This window comes from Astatotilapia calliptera, chromosome 3, assembly GCF_964374335.1.
Source record: "Astatotilapia calliptera chromosome 3, fAstCal68.1, whole genome shotgun sequence".
NCBI lineage: Eukaryota > Metazoa > Chordata > Actinopteri > Cichliformes > Cichlidae > Astatotilapia > Astatotilapia calliptera.
The window spans coordinates 46,220,702-46,244,044 of NC_137424.1; the positions used below are offsets into that span (position 1 = coordinate 46,220,702).

General features: G+C 39.9%; 2 protein-coding genes and 1 long non-coding RNA gene across 3 annotated transcripts in view; 2 read left to right on the forward strand and 1 right to left on the reverse strand.

The window, feature by feature from the left end:
- LOC113013381 (Fc receptor-like protein 5) overlaps window positions 1–10,681 on the forward strand; it is a 28,764-nt gene extending 18,083 nt beyond the window's left edge. The window contains exons 6-7 of the mRNA XM_080295403.1: window positions 8,453–8,741; window positions 10,627–10,681. Of these exons, the coding sequence (XP_080151529.1) occupies window positions 8,453–8,741; window positions 10,627–10,681 (344 nt within the window). The remainder of the gene's footprint in view (window positions 1–8,452; window positions 8,742–10,626) is intronic.
- A 4,664-nt stretch (window positions 10,682–15,345) lies between these two features.
- LOC113018002 (putative high affinity immunoglobulin gamma Fc receptor IC) lies at window positions 15,346–16,688 on the forward strand. The gene is made up of 2 exons (XM_080298444.1): window positions 15,346–16,120; window positions 16,334–16,688. The coding sequence occupies exons 1-2, from the start codon at window positions 15,838–15,840 to the stop codon at window positions 16,627–16,629; spliced, it is 579 nt and encodes a 192-aa protein (XP_080154570.1). The 5' UTR covers window positions 15,346–15,837; the 3' UTR covers window positions 16,630–16,688.
- Window positions 16,689–18,131: 1,443 nt separating this feature from the next.
- LOC145425416 (uncharacterized) lies at window positions 18,132–21,906 on the reverse strand. Its single transcript, XR_013906101.1, has 5 exons — window positions 21,804–21,906; window positions 21,263–21,340; window positions 20,371–20,407; window positions 19,649–19,744; window positions 18,132–18,877 (listed from the first exon to the last, which is right to left on the reverse strand). It is a non-coding gene; the product is annotated as an uncharacterized LOC145425416 (long non-coding RNA).
- Between the last annotated feature and the right edge of the window lie 1,437 nt (window positions 21,907–23,343).

The window sequence follows — 23,343 nt, forward strand, 5'->3', positions numbered from 1 at the left end:
GGGGTTATTCAGTTAGTTCAATGCAGTCTGGCCTGGTTTGATTGCTACAGACTGATGTTTCTGTTGGTTTAACCTGTTTTTCTTAAGTGGGGAATGGGAGATTTTGTTTTTAACCAGTATGATCATGGTGTGTTTAGTTTATTCTGATTTCATTTTCTGTAGGTTTCATAAGGTCTGATGAGATTCAATCTTTATTTTAATGCTCAGTACTCTTTTCCATGGAAATGCTGAAGGTGAGAAATCCTTTCCTACTTTTTGTTTGTTTGCTTTTTCTTTGTTTCTGAATGCATACATTGTTGCATATTTCTTTATTTTTTTGCCCCTTGAATTTGCCAAAGCCCTAATTATCAAATGATACACATACTGTATGAAAGCATATCATATTAAAGGCATAGCGACAGAGCATGAACAGAAACTACTAAAACTCAGTCTGAAGGTAAAATTTTGAATTTAAATATTCTGATTACTGCACAGTAATTTGAAACAGCCTAACAGAGCAGGAGGTAACAAGAACATTCTTTGGTTTCTTTCAACAGGATTACTATCATTAAATATGCAGGGGAATATACAGATGGGACACTATAGAAGAAAGATTATTAAATAAGTGAAATCTATAGAGTAGCTGTACTCATACCACTGTCTGTTTCCAGGGGACACTATACCCTGTATATATAATGCCTTGAAAAAGTATTCATAACCCTTGAACTTTTACATATTTGTCACCTTGCAAACACAAACTTAAATGCTTTTTATTGAGATTTTCTGTGATAGACCAACACAAAGTAGCAGATAATTTTGAAGTGGTACAAAAATGATACATGGTTTTCAAAATTTTAAGCAAATAAAAATCAGAAAAGTGTGGCATGCATTTGTATTCAGCCTCGTGTACTCTGATACCCTTAAATAAAATCCAGTGCAATCACTTGCCTTAAGAGTAATCCAATTAGATAATAGAGCTCACCTGTGTGCAATGTAGTCTCATTATAAATACACCTGCTCTGCGAAGGCCTCAGTGGTTTGTTAGAGAACATTAGTGAACAAACTGCGACACGAAGATGAAGGAAGTTACCAGACAGGTCAGGGATAAAGTTGTAGATAAGTTTAAAGAAGTGTTGGGTTATAAAAAAAATATCCAGAACTTTGAACATCTCAGGGAGCACTGTTCAATCTATCATTCAAAAATGGAAAAAGTATGCTACAACTGCAAACCTACCAAGATACGGCTGCCCACCTAAACTGACAGACCAAGCACGGAGAGCACTGGTCAGAGAAGCTTCCAAGAGGTCCATGGTCTCTCTGGAAGAGCTGCAGAAATCCACTGCTCAGGTGGGAGAATCTGTCCACAACACAAATGTAAGTCATGTACTCCACAAATCTGACCTATACAGAAGAGTGGCAAGAAGAAAGCCATTGTTGACAGAAAAACATAAAAGGTCCTGTTTGGAGTTTGCCAGGACCCTTGTAGGGACACAGCAAACATGTGGAAGAAGGTACTCTGGTCAGATGAGATCGGAGTTGAACTTTTGGGCCTGAATGCAAAGCACTACGTGTGGCGGAAAAGTAACATTGCTCATCACCCTAAACACACCATCAGCACTATGAAACATGGTGATGGCAGCATCATGAATGAACACACACTTTTCAGATTTTCCTTCCATCCATCTTCTTCTGCTTATCCGGGGCCAGGTCACGGGGGCAGCAGCCTAAGCACAGAACACCAAGGCGTTCCCAGGCCAGCCGAAAGATATAATCTCTCCAGCGTGTCCTGGGTCTCCTCCCGGTGGGACTTCCTGGGAACACCTCACTCAGGAAGCACCCAGGAGGCATCCTTGTCAGATGCCTGAACCACCTCAACTGGCTTCTTTTGATGTGGAGCAGCAGCGGCTCTACTATGAGCCCCTCCCGGATGGCCGAACTTCTCACCCTATCTCTAAGGGAGAGGCCAGCCACCCTTCGAAGGAAGTTCATTTCCACTGCTTGTATCCGCGATCTCGTTCTTTCGGTCACTACCCACAGCTCGTACCATAGGTGAGGGTAGGGACGTAGATCGACCGGTAAATTGAGAGCTTCGCTTTTATGCTCAGCTCTCTCCTTACCACAACAGACCTGTACAGGGTCCGCATCACTGCAGCCACAGCACCAATCTGTCTGTTGATCTCTGGCTCTCTTCTCCCATCACTCGTGAACAAGACCCCAAGATACTTAAACTCCTCCACTTGGGGCAGGAACTAGTCCCCGACCTGGAGTGGGCACTCCACCCTTTTCTGGCTGAGAACTATGGTCACAGATTTGGAGGTGCTGATCCTCATTCCCGCCACTTCAGACTCGGTTGCGAACCATTCCAGTAACTCAGCCACCTACAACTTTATTTCGAAGCACCTCACTACAATCCTAGCGCCCCTTGTGGGGAATACACCCCATCACATCAAAAACTCCACTAACTTCACCAACAACGTCCAGAAACACTTGATCCAGATGAAACCATAGTGTCCTTAGATGTGGTCTCACTTTTCACTTGGATACCTACAACTTAGGGTGTAGAGACTGCCAGAAAATTACTACACACAAGAAGACAGTTCCTTAGAAAACAGAACCAGTTTTACCCCTTATCAGATTTGCACACTGTTAGGGTGCGTTCAAACCCAACGCGATAGACGTGACCAGAGCTTCAGGTTTACATGTAAAGTCAATGGAGGAGCGCGATGAAGCATGACTGGGGGTCGCGCGAAACTTCAGAAGCAGGTTTGTGTCGCGAAAACGCTTTTCTGCCTGATTCACGCTACCTGGTTGCACGACTGACGCGTTTGAAGCGCGACTGACGCGTCTGAAGCGCGACATAAAATACGCGCTGCAGTTTGTGTGGTGCATTTTGTGCATTAGCGCGTATCACATCTACTGGTCGAGTTGGAAAAATCTGAACTCCAGCTTCAAGTCACGCCACGACAACCAATCAGGAGCCTAGTGATGTGATGCTCTGACCTTCAAAGGGGCAGGTCCAGCCAAAGCCATTCATTCTAGCAATCAGTAGTTTTCTGATGAGGCAGCGGGCTCTCCAGGGCAGAAACAATGTTTTTATTTTTCTCCTCCTTCTCCCTGAGGCTCTTCCACTTTAAGCTGGGTCCTTTTTATTTTTGTCTCTCTGTAAATAGTTATATTATATATATTTATGTTTAATGTTTTTCGGTTTGAGCATCTTAATATTATTTCAAATAAATTTTTGTAATGACTAATGTGTAAAGCGTCCTTTACGCCGCTGCTCTGCTCTCCACAGTGAATAGAGAAGGGAGACTTTTTCTTCAAACGCCAGATCAACTGCTGCCATCTTGCAAACATACCGTCTGGCACTACTTCCTCCCACATTTCCGCTTATTTTTAATACAACAAGGGTTTCTAAAGACAAAAACATGGATGTGCAATGGACTCCTCAGTGTCACCAATTGTAGCCAAACTTTACATGGAGCAGGTGGAAAGTAAGGCTCTTGGCTCTTTTAAAGGGACAGCACGTAGCCACTGGTACAGATACATGAATGACACCTGGGTCAAAATCAAAACTCAAGAAGTAGAAACTTTCACTGCTCACATCAACAGTGACTAGAAACATAACGTTCACCAGGGAAGATATAAAGGATAATAGTTTGTCATTTCTGGACTGTGCTGTGCACATTGAGGAGAATAGAAACCTCAACATTGAAGTTTACCAGAAATTCACACACAGACCAGTTCCTATTCTTTGACTCCCACCACCCTCTGGAACACAGACCTGGAATAATCAGGATCCTGCAACACCAGGCAGAAAATGTTCCATCTATAACAGAAGGGAAAGGAACAGATACATGTAAAGAAAGTTCCTAAAGCAATTTTATCAGAGAAACTCAAAGAGTTTTCCCCCAAAATGACATCCCAGTGCACTTCAGACACAGCCACACCCTTAGACAAAAACTGTTTCATCCCAAGGACAAAACAAGCTAAACAACAACATGTATGCAGTGCAGTGTGGTGAGGAGCGGTCCTCCTAAAACTGAAGAATCTTCTCAGATGAGAGGCAAAACGTCTTCAAGAAATTTCCAGAAGAATTTTTTTTCTTCAAGAAGAGAAAATCCAGTGACTTTTCTTTCCAGGCTCCTTAGATTGCCTTGACCTGGATGACTGAGAGCCTAGAAAGACAAGCTCTACAGTAGCTTTATAAAATCTAATATATGAAAAGTAGGATACATTATTGAGTGAATGTGTTAAATGTGATAATTTCTTTAAAAAAGTGCTTCCTGAAGGATGTGACAATGTGATATTTTTTGTTTTGTTTGTTTGTTTCTGTAGACTTTCGGCAAAAGAAAGAATTGTTAAAAGAAACATCAGTTAATACGGCCATCTTCTTTTGCTTATCTACCACTACTATGTCCGATTGATTAGCAATCATCATTTTGTCCATCTGTATCTGGAAGTCCCACAGGATCTTAGCTCGATCATTCTCAACTGAGAATGACTATTTTGACCTTGGGGCTTCCAGGCCATACTCGTCACAGATGTTTCTGTATACTATGCTGGCCACTTGGTTATGGCGTTCCATGTATGACCTGCCTGCTAGCATCTTGGTGGTAGTGCGATCCCCTCCGTTCTGACTACCTTCCCTCTCTTTGTTATCATCCGACTACACTTCTCCAGTCCAAACGACTTTCCGATGTCATTGCTGTATATCCAGGTGGTGTGGATCAGTGAATCGATGTCTTGTTCACTCTTGGGATACAGATTGATGTCATCCATGTATAGGAGGTGGCTGACGATTGCTCCATCCTTTAGTCGGTATCTGTAGCCAGTCTTGTTAATGATCTCATTGAGTGGGTTCAGGCCTATGTAGATCCCGCACTTGATGGCGAGTTGTGCTATGGGCTTGAAGTTGGCCTCTAGTGTTGTTCGTCACATCCCCATTGAGTTCCTGATGAAGGCTCTTAGGGTCTTGTTGATCTTGTATAGTTCTAGGTGTTCAAGGATCCTGGGGCATTGAGTCATAGGCCTTCTTGTAATCAATCCAGGCAGTGGACAGGATGGTCAGCCTAGCCTCACAGTCTCATCTGACTGCTCAGTCTAACGGTCGCGGTGGTGTTTTGCATCTCTGGTATTCTTGCCAATTCCTTTCTGTGCCCTGCTCATGTATTGAGCCATGTCCCTGTTCATGTTAGCTGCTCTGATGCCTGACAGGAGCTTCCATGTGGTACTGAAGCAGGTTATTAGTCGGTAGTTGGATGGGACCAGTCCCTTCTGGTGGTCCTTGGGGACCAGGACTGTGTATTGGAGTATTGCATATGTACAGTTACTGATCCACACAGAGCACTTAACGTGCGTATTCTTTCAGACAAACCACCTTTGTTGACGTTGTATTAATTGTTGCTATGGCAATGTGAGCAATGTCCATGTCTGGCTTCTTGGTTTGACTTTTACCAGAATGCCATTCTGGGTGGCCTGGAGCTAGAGAGACAGCCTCTCCACTCAGAGGACCTGTTTTACAGAGTACCCAGCCATTATGTATTGTGTCAATACTATTTCTCCACCCTAAATATGTCATATGAACGGGGACTTTACAAGACACACGTGGAAACAGAGCAGACTTGGCTGCTCCAGCAGGACCATGTAATTAAGCAGTTAGCCATACACAACCAGAGTGCTTTTGTACTCACCACTGAGTCTCTCACCAAGAATTATTTATGAATATGGACACATTCTTGCTCTCTGAAGTTTGGTTCTCAAGTGTTTTTCCTACTCTGCTGAGATATTACTTACAAAAGTAACTACTGGAGACACAGATGTCTGAGAGAGAAGGGCCTTGCCATAAAGTCCAGAAAGTGTCCAGACCACATGTGGAATGCACACACACCTTTGCAGCAGCTGGCCTGCCTGACATTTCATTTGTCTTTTGGATCACCTCCAATTATTGGCCACTTTTCCTAGGAAATTAGCTCTGTAACAGACAACCAACTGTGTTCTGTTGTACTGTGGCCCTGGGTCAAAATAAGTTATACCCTCAAGGCCCTGATAAGGCACAACAGGAGCCCAGCAGCCCTTGGATCATCATCTTGAGGAGGGCAGAAGGGGCACAGTTTAAAGGACTGGCTGGTATGGGAAGAGCCCAAGCCCCCTTTGTTTGTTTTGATCTCCTTTGTTGTATTTTGAAGATAATGTTAAGTTCTAGGATTATTATTTAGTTTGCCTTGAGTTGTCTAGTTATGTTTCACCTAGGTCTTCTGAGTTAGTTTCAAGTATTTCTTGTCTGCATGTTTCATGTTGTCTAGCTTGTGTTGTTATGTCTACGTCTCTCAGTGTTTCCTGTTTTATTGTGAAGAGTCAGGTGTCTCCATGTTCTATGTGTTTTGTTTTACTTCCTCCGTGGTGTCATTATGTTTATTTGTATCAGCTGTTTCCTCATGTATTTCCACTTCCCCTGATCACCTCCCGTGTGTAATTAGTCTGTGTGTTTTCTATCAGTCTTTGTCGGGTCATCTGTGTTCCTTCCCTCCATCTAACATAAGGTTAAAGTATTTTCATGATTCTGTTCAGGTCATGTTTTTTTTTTCTCTTCATAGTTCGTCTCATGCACCTGTTCAGAATCATGTTCATGTTACTTCGGCACGGTCTACTTTACCCAGTTTAGGTCTTTAGTTTTACTTTTGCTTCTGTTCATTTTCACCTTGTTTTGTGTCCAAGTTTTTCAGCCTACATAAATGACCTGCTTTTGGTTAAAATTTCAGTTCATCTCTCTAGTGTCTGCTTTTGGGTACGTTTCACAAACACACTGGTGTACACCGCCGTGACACCCTTTTCTGTTTCTTATAAGTCGCTGCCATTGTAATTTCCATCATCAGTGGTCCATTGTAATCCTTAACTCAGGGAGAAAATTACAAAGAGCCAGATAGGTATTGTTGCACTGTGTGCTGACACTTGTCCTTGTGAACTGCTTCCTAGCCAACAATGCAGGCATCTGATATCACGACCCAATGACAAAGGACTGGTCCCAATGTGCTTCCCCTATTGAAATAGGCTGGTTGCTCCTACCAACAGAGAGATTCCTGTAACCTAGACATCACCAATAATCTGGTCTACAGGTTCTTCTGAAGGCAATGCACCAGTCCGAGGAGATGGTACTGAACAGCCCGCATGCTCTGGAGTGCGAGTGGGACAGAATGGACTGTAGCTGCAATTAGCTCCAGTAAACATAAGCATAACCTCCAGGTCAGGGCCAAACAAAAATGGGACAATGTAGGTTAGGCCTGTCACCGGTTTCAGGGAGAGTGTCCCTGTACTGGAATCCAGCCACATGCCTGAGACGTGTGTGGCTTAAATGGGCTAAAACCTGCTTTGTGTTTTGTTGGGACAACAGCCTTGATGCTATGAATGCTGCAGGCTAGAGCCTGTTTGCACCAAATGCCCCTCCACCTGCTTTTTTATAGAATAGAATTGCCTCTGAGGGAGATCCTCACCCTCTGAGACATAGTTAAAACATCAGTTTAACCTACATCCAACATAAAAGAGGCCGATTTGACACTTACTTTCTTCAGGAGAGAGTTGGAGCACCAGACACACAGTGGAGATGAACCCACAGCAACACCGTGGGCCATCCAGGTGGTATGGACTGCCACCTGGTCCGTCCGTACCACACTCCCAACTATCTTAACCTTTTCCAGCTCCCTATTCAGAGTGGCTTCTTTCACTTGAGTTTGATAAAGGAATTTATGTATTAGGTCGGATCTCTGCTAACCACTCATGCAAGGTATGGGCCTAAGCAATGTACACAATTATCATAGATAAGCTCCACAGAACTCTTTTTTCCAAGGCCTAAACAGGTGTGGTCCACTCTTCTAGCAATATTCTGCCTGGCAGATTGCTTATGTACTGAGGGACTATGCACTCAAGGCATAAAGCACACCTCATGTGCTTAATGGCACAAAGGTTTGCCCAAGAAAGCTATGGGTGTAAGGCTGCTTTCTGCTGCACTCTCGCTTAGCCCACAACAATTCAGCTGCAGCCATCCTGGACTCAGATATACAGCGGCGAGACAGTCACTGTCAGATGTGAGACTCAGGGAGGTGAAGGAGCTCAGTGGCCGTATGAATGGAGAGCAGCCAAGTTAAGCAGACCTCCAGTATATAAAGAATACAGAATTGGCAGAGCTTCAGATTTTCACACTGGAGAATACAGATGTCGGGGCAGTAGGGGCTATTTCTTAACAGAGTGGAGTGAACCTGTTAATTTGAAAGTGTTAGACAGTAAGTGAAGTCATAATTCACACATATTGAAAATATAAACAGCAAATTATGAAGTTATTTATTGTGTATTTGGTAATAGTTGAAATAATAGTGTAAACTGTTGACTGTTAAATAATAATTTCGCTGCATACAAATACTGCATGGCATATATACATTTATACATAGTCAATCATCACTCTGAGAATGTAATGTCTCAACAGAACCCCGTCCTGTCCTCACTGTGTCTCCATCATGGCTGAGTCCTGGAGCCTCAGTAACTCTGAACTGTGAGGTTGAACATCCGTCTGCAGGATGGAGCTTCTACTGGTATAAAGCTGTTCCTGATCTATCAGAGAAATCCTCCAGTTATGAGCTGCTACCTGATGGCAGTGGGACTGCACAGGACTCCTACATCATTCATGGACAGACACACACAGCAGGATATGTGTGCAGAGCTGGAAGAGGAGACCCAGAGTATCACACTGATCACAGTCAACCAAAGTTTGTCTGGTCTGCAGATGAGAGTTTTTGTCTCTCATTATTGCTATCCATCTGTTTTTTGTAAATCCTGACATATAATTAGATTAATAGCCCATAGTGAAAATTCATTTGATCATAAATAACATAACTGACATACCCTAACTGTTCAGACCTGATGATGTTTCTTGAGGAAGCAATTTTCCATTTGTCTCATTTAACATACTAAAATAGGCTGAATTACTGTTTCCCTCCATTTATTGATATGAAAAAAAAAACAAAAACCCAAGAAAAAAACAGGTTTCTATCAGTCAGTAAATTGTTTTAATTCATCCCAGGAGACAAAAAGATGCATTATAAACCACAAAGAAACAGACAACCATTTTTCCACTGTTATAATCACCCACCCACTTCAGGGTAATTAGAAGGCTGGAGTCCATTAAAGCTGTATAGGGAGAGAGGTGGTGCCAAGGAAACAACCAACCAAACAAATCATTCTCCTTCCTTCTAATTCAGTTGACAAAAGGAGGAGAAAACCACGAGAAAGAAGAAGATATGCAGAGGTAGTCATTGGTGGAAATTTGTGTGTTTGCAAAAAAAACAAAGAATTTGCAGCACTGTACTTACTGTAGATTACAAAAATGGACCTGAAGTAATATACTTAATGAAATATCTGAAACTATCTGAAATAACAACCCGAGGAATGCATTTTTTACTATGAATTTTGTTGTTACTCCTTTTATATGTTGATTTCAGATGTTCATTCAGCAGCGTCTCTCACAGTGAGTCCTGACAGAGTGCAACACTTCACCTCTGACTCTGTCTCACTGACCTGTGAGGGAAACTTCACTGAGTGGAGAGTGAGGAAGTTCTCTGAAAAAGGCTTCCTATCTCACTGTCATGACTGCCAGAAAATGAATGGATCCTCTTACAACATTCACAGCTTACACCAGGGTGTTACAGTGTATTGGTGTCAATCCGACTCTGGAGAGTTCAGTAACGGAGTCAAACTCACTGTGCAAGGTATTCATTAGTTTTTTTTTCTGACTTTACATTCTTCACAAATCCAATTGTGCTGTTTAACATTCCAGAGCCACCACTCTCCGCAACCTCCTATACCTTATATCATAATATTTACTCACCCATTATAAAACTTTGCCCTGAATAGTTTCATATTTGGAGGTAGGGTGTCAACCTCCTTGCCAGGTACAGAAAGCAAAAAGCAAAGAGAACACATGCATCATCTCCCTCTTCCTTAGTGGAGGCAGTAAGAAAAACAGCAAAAATCAGAGCCAGACAGGTGGGTTTCAAAAAGGGCAGAAAAACTGTAAAAAGGCTAAATCAGTTCATAAAAACAGAATGTTGTCGTGTGCTTTATATGAATTTGTTTATGTAATTACTAAAAGAAAAAAATGTAGTGTCTATACAGACAGTCAGAGCAAGATGTAGGAAACTACATTTTCTAGTGCTTATTGCTGTGTATTTTGTTTTATGCATTTAATAACAGGCCAGTGTATTAAAAAAGGCCACCTTTCAGTTATAAACTGTGTTAGATTGCTTAGCCAGACTGAAACTGTGCAGAATAGGAAGCTTTGTGCAGACTTACAGAGAACATTGCCTATTTTCATGCTGCTAAAAGAGAATAAGAGGAAACAGCTTGGGGTGAAAGAGCGTTGAGACTGTGAGGTGTAAACATTAGTGCCTTAGAGGGGGTTGAAGTTAACTGTCACTGTTGCATGATAATAATACTTTGCCTATGCAGACAGGGCGTGTTCAGCCCTTTAAAATAGTGAAGCCTGTGTGCTTCCTCTTGGAGAGCAACACAGAAGGTGGTATTGTGTACATCTCCACATGCATGTGCTTAATAAATAATTGTGGTTGACTGGACCTGCTCTGAGTATTGGTTGTTTGTTCTCAGCACATCATCAAAGAATCGGGACAGTGGTCTCCAACTTGCTTGTCACGTCCTCTGAGCCGGGTTGTGACAATAGCTCATAATTTATGCTCCACGTTTGTGCCATAGTTCACAGTTCATATTTGTCATATCACAGTTTGTAAATAAAACTCAGTAATTACATCTAACAGTGTCTCTGTCGTTGTTTGCATTTGAGTTAATTCTCCTGGTCTGCCCTTCTATGGCGTTATTTTTGTGCCTCTATTCTGAGGGCATGTAAATAATTTTTGTAAGTACAAATATTGCATTTTAAGGAGAAAATTATTCTGAGCAAAGAAAAGCTTAATTTGAGCGAACTGAATTCATTTTTGCGTACAAGAAATGTATGTCAGTGTTTGCTATTATCCATATACACACAATAACAGCCCCTGTCGCTCAGGTGTTGGCATTTGCTGTTGCTCAGGTCCCTGCTCGGTGTGCTGAGAGACCAACGTAGTATGTTTCATTTTGAACAGAATTACATCATTTTGATTGACAGCATTACTTTTCTACACAAGTATATTTGTCTTATTTCTAGTCAAAATATCTCATTATACTTCAAATAACACACAATAAGCTAAAGAGTAAAATTTCAGTAAGATATAATTGTTTTTAGACAGTGAATCATAAAACTAGAAAATTTTCACTTGTTCCATTGTCAGATTTTGCACTTATTTCAAGCAGAAATATCTTGTATTAAGTGAAAAAACCTGTCAATGGAATGAGTGGAAATTTTCTAGTTTCAAGCCTGTCTTAACCTGTCTTAAAACAGGTTCATATATCTTACTGAAATGTTACTCTTTAGCCGATTGTGTCGTATTTTAAGTGTAATAAGATATTTTGACTAGAAATAAGACAAATACACTTGGTGAGATTTTGAGCTTTTCCAGTATACAGCAGATGTTTAAGCTCAGTTTAAAGGGGAAGGAAGAATGGAGGCCACTGAGAAGAAGAAGTTACATTCTAATCAATACGAGGAAAACAGCGGCTCTTTCTTCTACTTATTTATTTTTGGAAACGAAAACACTTAAAGATTAGCTGTGGATCAGAGTGCAGCAGAGCTGGATGTGAGGATGAAGTACTCTTTGCTCTGTGTACCGGGGCTATTCTGTAAGTACAAAACTGATTTTCTCTGTTTATATGACACTGAATAAAGAAAACAGTTTTTCATTGTGTAACTTGAGAGTTTTTGAAGGGAGAACAAGTTTGTCTAAGAATTTGATTGGCGCTACATTGTGTTCAATTGTCTTATATCAGTTTAAAGTCTATAAGCACATAAATTAGAGAATGAGCACACAGTGTAATCTTCACCTTTTTATAAATGTTTTAGTTCATAATGAGATGATTTTCTGTCACTTTGATGATGTTTCAATCTTGATTTTAGTGCTCAGTTCATTCTTCTATGGAAATGCTGAAGGTAAGATGTGTTTTTTTTTCTTTTGTTCCTCTTTTTTTTACATTAACAGTATAAATTATCAGGTAGTATATTTCTATAGATACCAAACAGGTCACTGTAAGAAATGTGGGGGGCTGGTTATCCATGGAGAGAAAGCCCCTGGCTCTCTGTGTCTTTCTGGTTTGATGAGGAAAGCCAGGAAGTGGGTGCGTTAGAATAAATTCGGGGTTACCAACAGGAAGTAGAAGGGAGAAGTGAACCAGCTGAGTGAGGCCAAGTGGTCAGGATAGATGAGAGTCTAAGAGAAAACAGAGATGGGGTCAGTAAGAACCGGAGTGAGTACAATTTAACTGAGTATTTGATGTGGCAGTTTGGGGATTTAGGTGCCCAGTATTTAAGGCTGGAGCTGCAGTGCTCCCAGCATACGTGAAGCTTCAGCTGTACTGGATCATAACAGAAAGTGAAAAGTGGAAGAGGGAATTACTGGAGGATGAGGTTGAGGGAGCTGATCTAACAATTTTATACGATACATTTGAAATTAAATTTAATAAATTTCAGTTTTAAAACTACCAGGTGAGAGCCAGAGTGTGATTTACTGATACAGATGTTTCTTTCTGTGCACTTATTTCATCATTTTTACAAACTGAATTAGTAATCCAGTACCACTGATGCCAAAAGTAGAACAGATATATTGCCTCACCTGTTTGATGTATTGGGGTACAGACTATCACAATGTACCTTTGTTGTATTAACTGAAAGACTCAAAGGTGTAAAAAAATAAATAAATTAAAAAAAAAAAAAAAAAAAATATATATATATATATATATATATATAAACAAAACACACAAAAAGAACTACACATACAGACAATAATAGGAATAAATACTCTTGGAATCTGTGAATTGCAAGGATGAATACAATTCTCTGGCAAAGACTTAAACACTTCCAGGGATTTAAATAAAGCTGCAAGAGCAGAATATGAATCACAAGACCCAGAAATTCAGTTTCTCTTCATATCTTCATCTTTCTTCTGTGGATAGATGATCCAAATAGTCTTGACTACTTTTTCCCAGCAGTATTACTGACTGTCCACTATTGGACATCCTGTTTTGCCCACGAGGGTAGCGAGTCAGTCACATGACTGAAGACTATCAATACTGTATGATGAAATAAGTTTAAATTGAATGTGTTGTTTCAATAGAACAAGAACAGAATTAAACCCAAATTCAACAAAAATCTCTCAGGTTCGAATCAAAAATACACTTGGAAACTGGGTCAAAAATGATTCAGATGTACAAATATCAGTGCAGTTATTGAAAAGATTTTCAAAGATCAAATGTGCAAATATCATATTATTATGAACAAGAGCAGCTTAAAAACAGAAGAAGAATCTAACACATTTCAAGGAAATATATTCAACCCTCTGAACATTGTAGTGTAATATGATGGCTCTGGGGACCTGCTGTCTATTTTTAGCCACAGCAATCTTAAAACTGCCTGCTCCCAAAAGAATTGCTTTGCATCCCGCGGGACTACAGTCCCAAAGCTGGCTCTAATGCTGAGCTCCTGGACAGTGTGGCATGATATTTGGTGTCTGATGGATGGAAGCATAATATCCCAGAGGTGTTAAGCAGAGGATTCCAATGATTGGTGGGAAATCAATGGAATCAATTCCTTCACCCTCCAGGAACTGCCTGCATAGTCTCATCACAGGAGGTTGAGCATTGTCGTGAACCAGGTGGAACCCAGGACTCCAGCACAGGGTTCTACAATGGGTCCAAGCATTTCTTCGTAGTACCTTATGGGAGTCAGGGTGGTGTTGCCTGGCCTGTAGAGTTCTGTGTGTCCCTCCATGGATATGCCTCCCCAGACCATCACTGACACTGAAAAAGTGATGCAACATTATTTTCACAGCCTGTTTGATATAAAATGTGAATAATGATCTTGTTTTGTTGTATTTCTAACTTTCAGAACTTGGAGAGAAGGTCACTTTGACAGCAGACAGCACAAACATACCAGCAGGGGACAGTGTGACACTGACCTGTGATGTGAAGGAGTCTGCTAAATTAAAATATGAATGGTTCAGACAAACTTCATCTGAAGAGAAGTCCATAATAACTCATGAATCAGGCAGAGTGATATCTGTCTCTAAAGGAGGAAATTACACCTGTAAAGCTGAAGGGAAAAATGTCACCATAACAGAAAGTGACTCAGTCACCATTCAGGAAACTGGTTAGTTTAAACATTTCATTTGGAATAAAACAACAAAGTCTTTAAGAAATCAGTTTGAAACTGTGTCTGTACAGGCACAGATAGAAGAATTCAGTTTTCTGTCTGCTTCTTGCTCAGTATGTTTTTACACATTTTTTATGTGTGTAGAAAAATGTATACACCTTTAGTTGTTACTGAAAAACATTAAATCATAATTCATGCAGTGTAATCAGTGAATTAACAATGTATAACAATATATTTATTGATCTGAACAGAAAAGTAAATAAAAATACAATGAAACAAAAATAACATATTCATTCTGGATCACTGTATGTTATTTTAACTTACCTACAATAATATAATAATATGTTTTATGGAAACCATTCATCTTTTAAATTTTTAATCAGCTTGCAGAGGAACAAACACAGCTTATCAAAATCTTAAAGTAGTTAACAGATGAGAATCTGCACACTGAATGAATCCTAAAATCAATATATGAGTTAATTTTAAAGATTGCTGCACAACAAGTCATTCACATAATTATGATAAAAAGCTGCTGCTGGAAACAGATATGTTTTTCTTTCCCAGTTCGTAACAGCATTACAGTGACGCTGCAGCACAGCTGGTCTCAGATATTCACTGGTGAGACAATCACTCTCAGATGTGAGATTCAGGGAGGTGAAGGAAAGGTGTGGAAATATGAATGGACAGCACCCAACACAAACAGCCCTCCAACATCCAGTGAATACAGGATCAGCAGAGTTTCAGTGTCCCACAGTGGAGACTACAGATGTCGGGGTAGCAGTGACTATCTCTTAACAGGATGGAGTGATGCCTTCAGACTGACAGTTTCATGTGAGTTGGACCATGATTCATGCTGACATTTAATGTTTTCATGTTTACATCTGTCTTAACAGGAAAACTCCAACAATGATCCAGCTGTCTGCAGGCAGCTCAGGACAACAGTTTTTCTCACTGTGCAAACAGAAAGGAGAGACACCATGGAGGCTCTTAAAATATCAGCAAGTTTGATAAGAGAATGATAAATCAGTGAAATCTTCAGTTACAGGCTAATGTGCAATTAATCTTTGTGTTCATAGATACATTACTCCATGAATGTTTAAAATGTGATCAGTACTGAAATTTGCTCTTAATGATGATTTAATGATTTAATGGTTTTGTTTCTTCAACAGCAAGTAAACCCAGAGCCACACTGACAGCACACAGTTCAGTCATACCAGCAGGGGGCAGTGTGACACTGAGCTGCTCTGTGGAGGGCTCTGCTGGCTGGAAGTATAACTGGTTCAGACGTGATTCAGTCTCTTCTAAAGCTCAGCTCATGAGAGGAAATAATGCAAACAGAGTTATTAGTGTCTCACAAGGAGGTCTGTACCACTGCAGAGGAGGGAGAGGAGATCCAGTTTACTACACAGAGGACAGTGCTCCAGTTACAATTCAGAAACAAGGTCAGAGTTAAGTTTTGTTGTGAAGTAAAACACAAAATAATGATTAAATTGAAATTAGAATTTATAACTATGATTTTTTTTTAATTCATTTTTTTTGTTTGTTTCCTGTTGATTTTTCTTTAAATGTTTGTTTTTTTGGGAACAGTTTTGGCTGCTGTGAAACTGCAGCACAGCTGGTCTCAGATATTCACTGGTGAGACAATCACTCTCAGATGTGAGATTCAGGGAGGTGAAGGAAAGGTGTGGAAATATGAATGGACAGCACCCAACACAAACAGCCCTCCAACATCCAGTGAATACAGGATCAGCAGAGTTTCAGTGTCCCACAGTGGAGACTACAGATGTCGGGGTAGCAGTGACTATCTCTTAACAGGATGGAGTGATGCCTTCAGACTGACAGTTTCATGTGAGTTGGACCATGATTCATGCTGACATTTCATGTTTTCATGTTTATATCTGTCTACTACTCTTTGGTGTTTGTGGATCAAAAGGTTAATTACTATTTGAGGTATGATTTTTTTTATTATTAATTAATTTATGTTATTATTGTTATTTTCCCTGAAGTAAATGATAATCTAACGTACCCCCCCCCCCCCCCCCCCCCTTGTAAACACAACAGCAAGTAAACCCAGAGCCACACTGACAGCACAAAGTTCAATCATACCAGCAGGGGGCAGTGTGACACTGAGCTGCTCTGTGGAGGGCTCTGCTGGCTGGAAGTTTGACTGGTTCAGACGTGATTCAGTCTCTTCTAAAGATCAGCTCATGAGAGGAAATGAAGCAAACAGAGTTATTAGTGTCTCACAAGGAGGTCTGTACCACTGCAGAGGAGGGAGAGGAGATCCAGCTTTCTACACAGAGGACAGCAGTGACGTCACAGTTAAAGAAATTTGTGAGTTTAAACATTTCATTTAGAGTAAACAATAAAGTCTAAAACTCTGAGAAAATTCGGAGAATTGCAGTCACCCTCTTCTTATTGTCGATTTTTAAAACATTTTTTTTAAATCCTTGCTACTTACAACCATTAAATCATGTTGTCATGCAGAGTAATCAGTGGGTTAATGATGTCTAAAGTTATTGATCTGAACAGAAAAGTTTATATAACACATTCATTTCAGATCACCACATCTGCTTTCTTTAAGGTTTTAAACTGAATATATTAAAAGGTTTGACTTTGACTATTTTTATAGAAGCCATTTGTCTTTGAAATTTTCAATCAGCTTTCAGAGGAACCAACACACAGAGTCAACTACAGTTTATTAAAATGTTAAAGTTCTCGGGTACTAGGGCTGCAACGATACTGATCTGATACCGATACTTTGTACAAAAACTTAATGTTTTATTGTACACTGGAAAAAAGGGATTGGCCATCTCTTGGATTTATGTAAGCATCTTGCGTGTATTCAACACAATTGCCTCATGCTTTAAAGTTAAGTGTAACTATATAGTGTAGAAACTACATGATATGCAGAGAAGGTATATTAAATTGTTCATATCATGTTCGAGTAAAGTAAGTCAATAATATAGCAATGTTAAATCTCACGACACCGCACGTGATTTCATCTCGCACACTTTGGATCATGGTTTGAGGAAGGCATCCATCTCAGTCAAGTCGAGCAGCCGCCTCTATTTTTGGTATACCGAAAGAAGGACTGTTGGGTTTCTTAAAGTACAAACCCCGCTGGAACACAAGACCAATAACTGCACGACAAAACAGGGCAAGAAGGTGCTCTTTGTGTTTGTGGCTCGCGAGGCAAGTCAGCCAAAGTTGAGGAAAAGATTCCTTCATCTGAACTCAGATGAAGGAAGGAGCAATATTTAACATGTTTAACAATGTTTTACATTTTTACATTTTTCATACATGTATTATGAAACACACGACTACATATTAGTTTGTTTGTTTTTTTTAGACTTAGACTACCAGTGAAATACAATAAAATTCATATTCGAATGTTAGGAGGTGATCGTGGCTCAAGAGTTGGCAGTTCATCTTGTAATCAAAAGGTTGCCGGTTCGAGCCCCGGCACCGACAGTCTCGGTCGCCTACTGGTTGCCTACTGCCTACACTGTAAACCCGAACAAGTTGACTGAACTTAAAACTTTTGTGGAAACTGATTACCTCAAAAGATTTAAGTACAAAAACTCATATCTTCTAAGTATGGGGTACTCAAAATTTGTATTTATTGTTAACCTAAAAATTTAAAATTATATTTTATATTTTATTAATTGAGCTTTACTCAAAGACTGTATACTTTAATTTCAATATTTTTGTGTTTCTTGTAGTTTATTATTTTGATGCAACACAATGCAATTATATTACAACCTAAACTCAAATTATCTGATTATTAATTAAAAGATATTTATGTTTCAATGTTTGAGTGTAGACTACTAACAAAAAAAAAAGTACGGAAATTCAGTTACTTTACATTTTGTTTATTTAACATTTTTTCATGAAAATTTAAAAACATCACAAATGTTTTTATAAAACAACTAACATGGACATCGGCACCATAAAGTGAGCATTATAAATTCTGTGTAGAACATTTATCTTTTTATAAAATCACAAAGGACGACATCAGTCCTAATTGCATCTTTCTCAAAATACACAAAAATGCAAAACAAAAAGTCAAATACTAATCACTTTTTTTTTAAATAGAAATGAAAAACAATTTTTTAAAATGGGTACAAAGACGATCAGCTTCCAAATAACCAGATAAGGCAGTCAAGTATAGGAAAATTAGGTAAACTGATGGAGTTAAATCCACCCAAAGCCTGTAGTAAACTTAAAGTGCTTAAAGTGCTTCAAACAAAGTGCTCAGTAACAGAGTGCGTGTCCTAACAAACATTGCCTTATATTCCTTAAGAGCATGTAGGCAGGGGTTTCAGGGGTTTGCCGTCATCAAGCCCCATGAAGATATTTTGGACAAAGGCAAATGTGTGAACCAGCTTCCTGGGGTAGTCTAAATGCAGAGCATAGATCAAGCCAAACAATAAAGAAAATGCATCTGCAAATCTGGGAATATCACGCATCACCTAGCCGCCTTTCACCACAACAGCCATGCTTGAGGAAGTAAAATGGACTGGACTGGGAAGCGCCGTCGGTAACCACTGTGAGAAGGGCAACTGAAGTGTCAATGAGGGTCGACTCATCCAATGCGTCCGCCTGCAATAGACACAGTATCAATGGTAAATGGCCTGTATTTCTATAGCGCTTTACACATTCAGTCATCCAGACATTCACACCCATTCACACACTGGTGATGGCAAGCTACATTGTAGCCACAGCCACCCTGGGGCGCACTGACAGAGGCGAGGCTGCCGGACACTGGCACCAGCGGCCCCTCTGACCACCACCAGTAGGCAACGGGTGAAGTGTCTTGCCCAGGGACACAACGACCGAGACTGTCGGAGCCAGGGCTCAAACCGGCAACCTTCTGATTACAAGGCGAACTCCCAACTCTTGAGCCACGATCGCCCCAATTAAATAAGTAAGGTTGGTTTGAGAGAATGTGACAAGCATGACCTGTAATCTAGCAAAACATTCAGCAGTGTAGTGGGTTACTTTGTAACGAGTTAGGGTACTCTACTTTTTTTGAAAAATGTACATTAACGTGTTAGCTTCTTGCATTACATAATTTGTATTTTTGTTATTTTTCTAAAAAAAAAAGTAATTTTTTATTTCATGACTTTATCTCAAAAAGAAACTAAATCTTGACTTCAGCCTGGTTTTTGGGCCACCTGCAGCATAGCCATAGTGCTGTGATACGCCTGTGCCCTGCTCCTGACCTGTGTGTGTGTTTGTGTGAGGGTTTTCTAAAGAGAGGGTATTTTGTTTGTACAATTTGGTAGCTGCTAGGGTATTAAATTGTATTTAAAAAAATCCATAGCATTTTATCTTACTGGCAGAATTTAAGTAATGCAAAAATACACTTACATTACATGTCTAAAAGAATTCTGGGTCCTCCTCCCGCAGGTATACAGGAAGGGCACGAAGTACTGCAGTGCGTTTCACATTGATATCAGGCGCCTCCTAAAAAGGGAAAAGAAAAGTTCATTTAACGCAAAGTTTTCAGGTGTCATTCTTTGGGGAGAATACATGTTTATGAAACTGCATGACATCAGACTCTACTAAATTTTGGAGACTTTTCTTTTAAGATACAACCTTTCTGTCTCTTGTGACAGAGAGTCTGTTTCTTAATCATTTGACAAAAACCCTACACAGTATTTTAAAATAGTGTTCTCCAGATCAGAGCTGTAATCTATATAGAACATGGGGTTCAAAGCAAGGAAAAATTGTGTGTTTATCAGTGAAAGTTTTAATTTGTGTTAATTTTATCATTATCAATATATGAAATCTTCACCTTAAGGGACTTAATGAATGGTTTCTTCTAAAAATTAGAAATGATTGAGTCATTTCACATCATATGAAAATATTAATTTTTAATACAAATTTGGCCCTATAAAAATGGAAACTCAGTAACAAAGATAATGGAGATTCTCTAAACACGAGCGAATATCACAGTAAAATTGTTGATTGTGATTTACACATTGGATGTATCCTCAGTGATTTGGTACAATTATACAACATTTTATAAGAACTGAACAACTGATGAAACAACTTACTTATGTGACCACATATGAAGTGTTATAACTTACCACAAAAGGTGAACTGTGCCACTGACCCTTGGTAGATCTGCACATGATAAAAAAAAAAATGCATTATAAATACTAACACAGCTATTAATAATTAGGGGTACATTTAAGATGTTAATGTCACAAAATAAAATAGACTGGTAGAAAGAAGTACAAGGAAATGGTAATGGGGGGAGCCATGAAAATAGATCTTTTCAACATGATTCAGTGTGACAAAGCCAGGGCATGATTTAAAAAAAAAACAAAAAAACAGGTTGTCAAGGTCCTGGGTCAGTGACCCAGTGATTTGAGTTTCTTGTGCCTCTGAGTTTTTTGTATTATGTTCTTAGTTCTCTTTGTTGTCCCAGCGTATTCTTTAGTGTAGTGTCTTAGTTTGGTGTTCTTGTATTCTGTTTAGTTCTGAGTATTTGGTAGCTGCCCTCTGTGTTTCTTAGTTGCTCTGTCTCCCCTAGTCTAGTTTGCGTCTGTGCTAATTCCTGTTTTACTTTGAAGGTCTGTGTCTCATGTGAGTGTATCCTACTTTGCTCCCTTGTCTCGTCAGTTCTGATTTCTCCCAGCTGTGCTCTCCTTCTGTGTCTCATTCCCCTCGTTACTTCCCATTGAATTTAAACCCTGTGTTTCTCTGAGTCAGTGCTGTGTCGTCCCTCAAGCTGTGTGTTTCCTCGTGTGCCTCTCTGCAAGCTGTGAGTTTATATTTTCCCAGTTTAGTTTTGTATGCTCGTTTTCTGTGAGCAGCAATTATAGCTGTGATTTTGAGTTCATCCCCTAAGTCTGAGTCCTGCATTTTGGGTCCAACTCCTGCCTGCCGCACAGCGATTCATGACACGGGTCTTTTAACCTAAAAATGTTTTAATGGCCATGAAGAAAGGTCTCTTCAATAGATCTTTCAACTCACCTGTGTTTACTGTCTCCACCTGAAATTAATTGCAGTCTGAATTTTTTTTCTTCTGTCTTTTTGTCTTTGGTCTTCAGCCTTGGAAGAAAAAATAAAAATATTGAAAACCTTATCAGCACACTAAATATACAACACCTTGCTATATTTCAATTGTTTTAGATAGAAGTTACCACTGCTAGCTAAGTCACTTTTGAACGATGCTAATGAGAAGGGAAAAAAAAAACCCTGCCGAACAATGAGGGTGCTGTTGTAAAAACGCCAACTTTCTTGCGTTGGCAAGGGGTCGTTAAAATATCACTAAGACCCTTTCTTTATGTGTGATTCTTAGTAAAACTGTGTTTTAATCGGTTAAAACTGTAAAACTGACGACATAATCTATGTTTGAAAAAGAGCGCGAACAACAGCGAACAACAATTCACCACCTGGGTCTGTGCTTTTTAACACAACAGCGCATTCGAAAACAAGTTATTGGCTGCAACATATTAATATACTTGCTTTTTTACGGAAAAAATAAACATAACGAAGGTTCCGTTTTACTTACAAGTTTCTCCAAATGTGTTCTCCAGTCGCTCGAGAAGGGCAGCCATATTGAACAGAATTTTCTGTCAACGTCGTTCAGGTTAGAGAGAAGACGTCATGACGTCCACATGCGGAGCTCGGAAAAAAACATTTACTCAAAAATCATAATTAAGAAAGCAGTATTTACTCTTAACTTCTAAGCCATGTACAATTATAACTGTTTGAATCGTTAACCGAACAGAAAAGTTTTAAGTTGTTTCAACTTTGTGAGGAATTTTAATTGTTATATCCACAAACTTTATAAGTCAGGTAGACTGTTGGGGTTTACAGTGTACTGGTGGTGGTCAGAGGGCCCGGTAGCGCCAGTGTCCGGCAGCCTCGCCTCTGTCAGTGCGCCCCAGGGCAACTGTGGCTGCAATGTAGCTTGCCGTCACCAGTCTGTGACTGTGTGTGTGAATGACTGAATGATTCACACACACATTCAGGATGACTGAATGTAGTGTAAAGTGCTTTGGGGTCCATAGGGACTAAGTAAAGCGCTATACAAATACAGGCCATTTACCATATTTAATATTAAGTAGAATTTTGATTAAGTTCAGTTTACAATATTAAGTAAATGGGACAAAATTTTGGATTAACTGACCATCTATATTTCAGTTACATTGACCAAGCATGTCAGTGTTATTTACTAAATTTTTTCATGTTTGTGTAACAGCTTAAATTGTTTATTTCAACTTAATATGTTTAAACTTTAGTTATTCAATTTATCAAGTATATTAAACAGATTTGACTGGTTTCCAATCTACTCAGTATTTTTAAGTGTAAAAGTGTTGCCTCAAAAAATTTAAGTGAATGTGAGTTTTAGTTTTTAGAATGTAGTGCTCCGATTACCACTGGGACCACTGTTACCTTCACCCTCCACATCTTCCTGAGCTCTTCTCTGAGCCCTTAGGATTTTTCAAGCTTCTATGTTCCTTCTTCCTGATGTTGCTGTCATTTTGAACTGCTACATCTACCATTACAGCCGTCTTCTTCTGTTTGTCTACCACCACTATGTCCGGTTGTTTAGCCACCACCATTTTGTCCGTCTGTATCTGGAAGTCCGACAGGATCTTACCACAGTCATTCTCCACCACCCTAAGGGGCAACTCCCATCTTGACCTCGGGACTTCCAGGCTGTACTCGGCACATATGTTCCTGTACACTATGCCGGCCACTTGGTTATGGTGTTCCATGTATACCCTGCCTGCTAACATCTTGCACCCTGCTGTTATGTGCTGGATTGTCTCAGAGGCATCTTTACACAGCCTGCTGGATTGTCTCAGAGGCATATTTACACAGCCTGCACCTGGGGTCTTGCCTGGTGTGGTAGACCACAGCCTCTATGGATCTTATGCTTCTGTGCTGTCTTTCAGTCCAGCTTTGTCCAGACGCTGGTAGGACTTCTGGATGTCAGCCACTTCCTCTATCTGCCGGTGGTACATATCATGCAGGGGCCTGTCCTTCCATGATGGCCCCTCCTCTTCCTCGGGTTTCTGCTGCCCAATATTTTTTTTAAAATT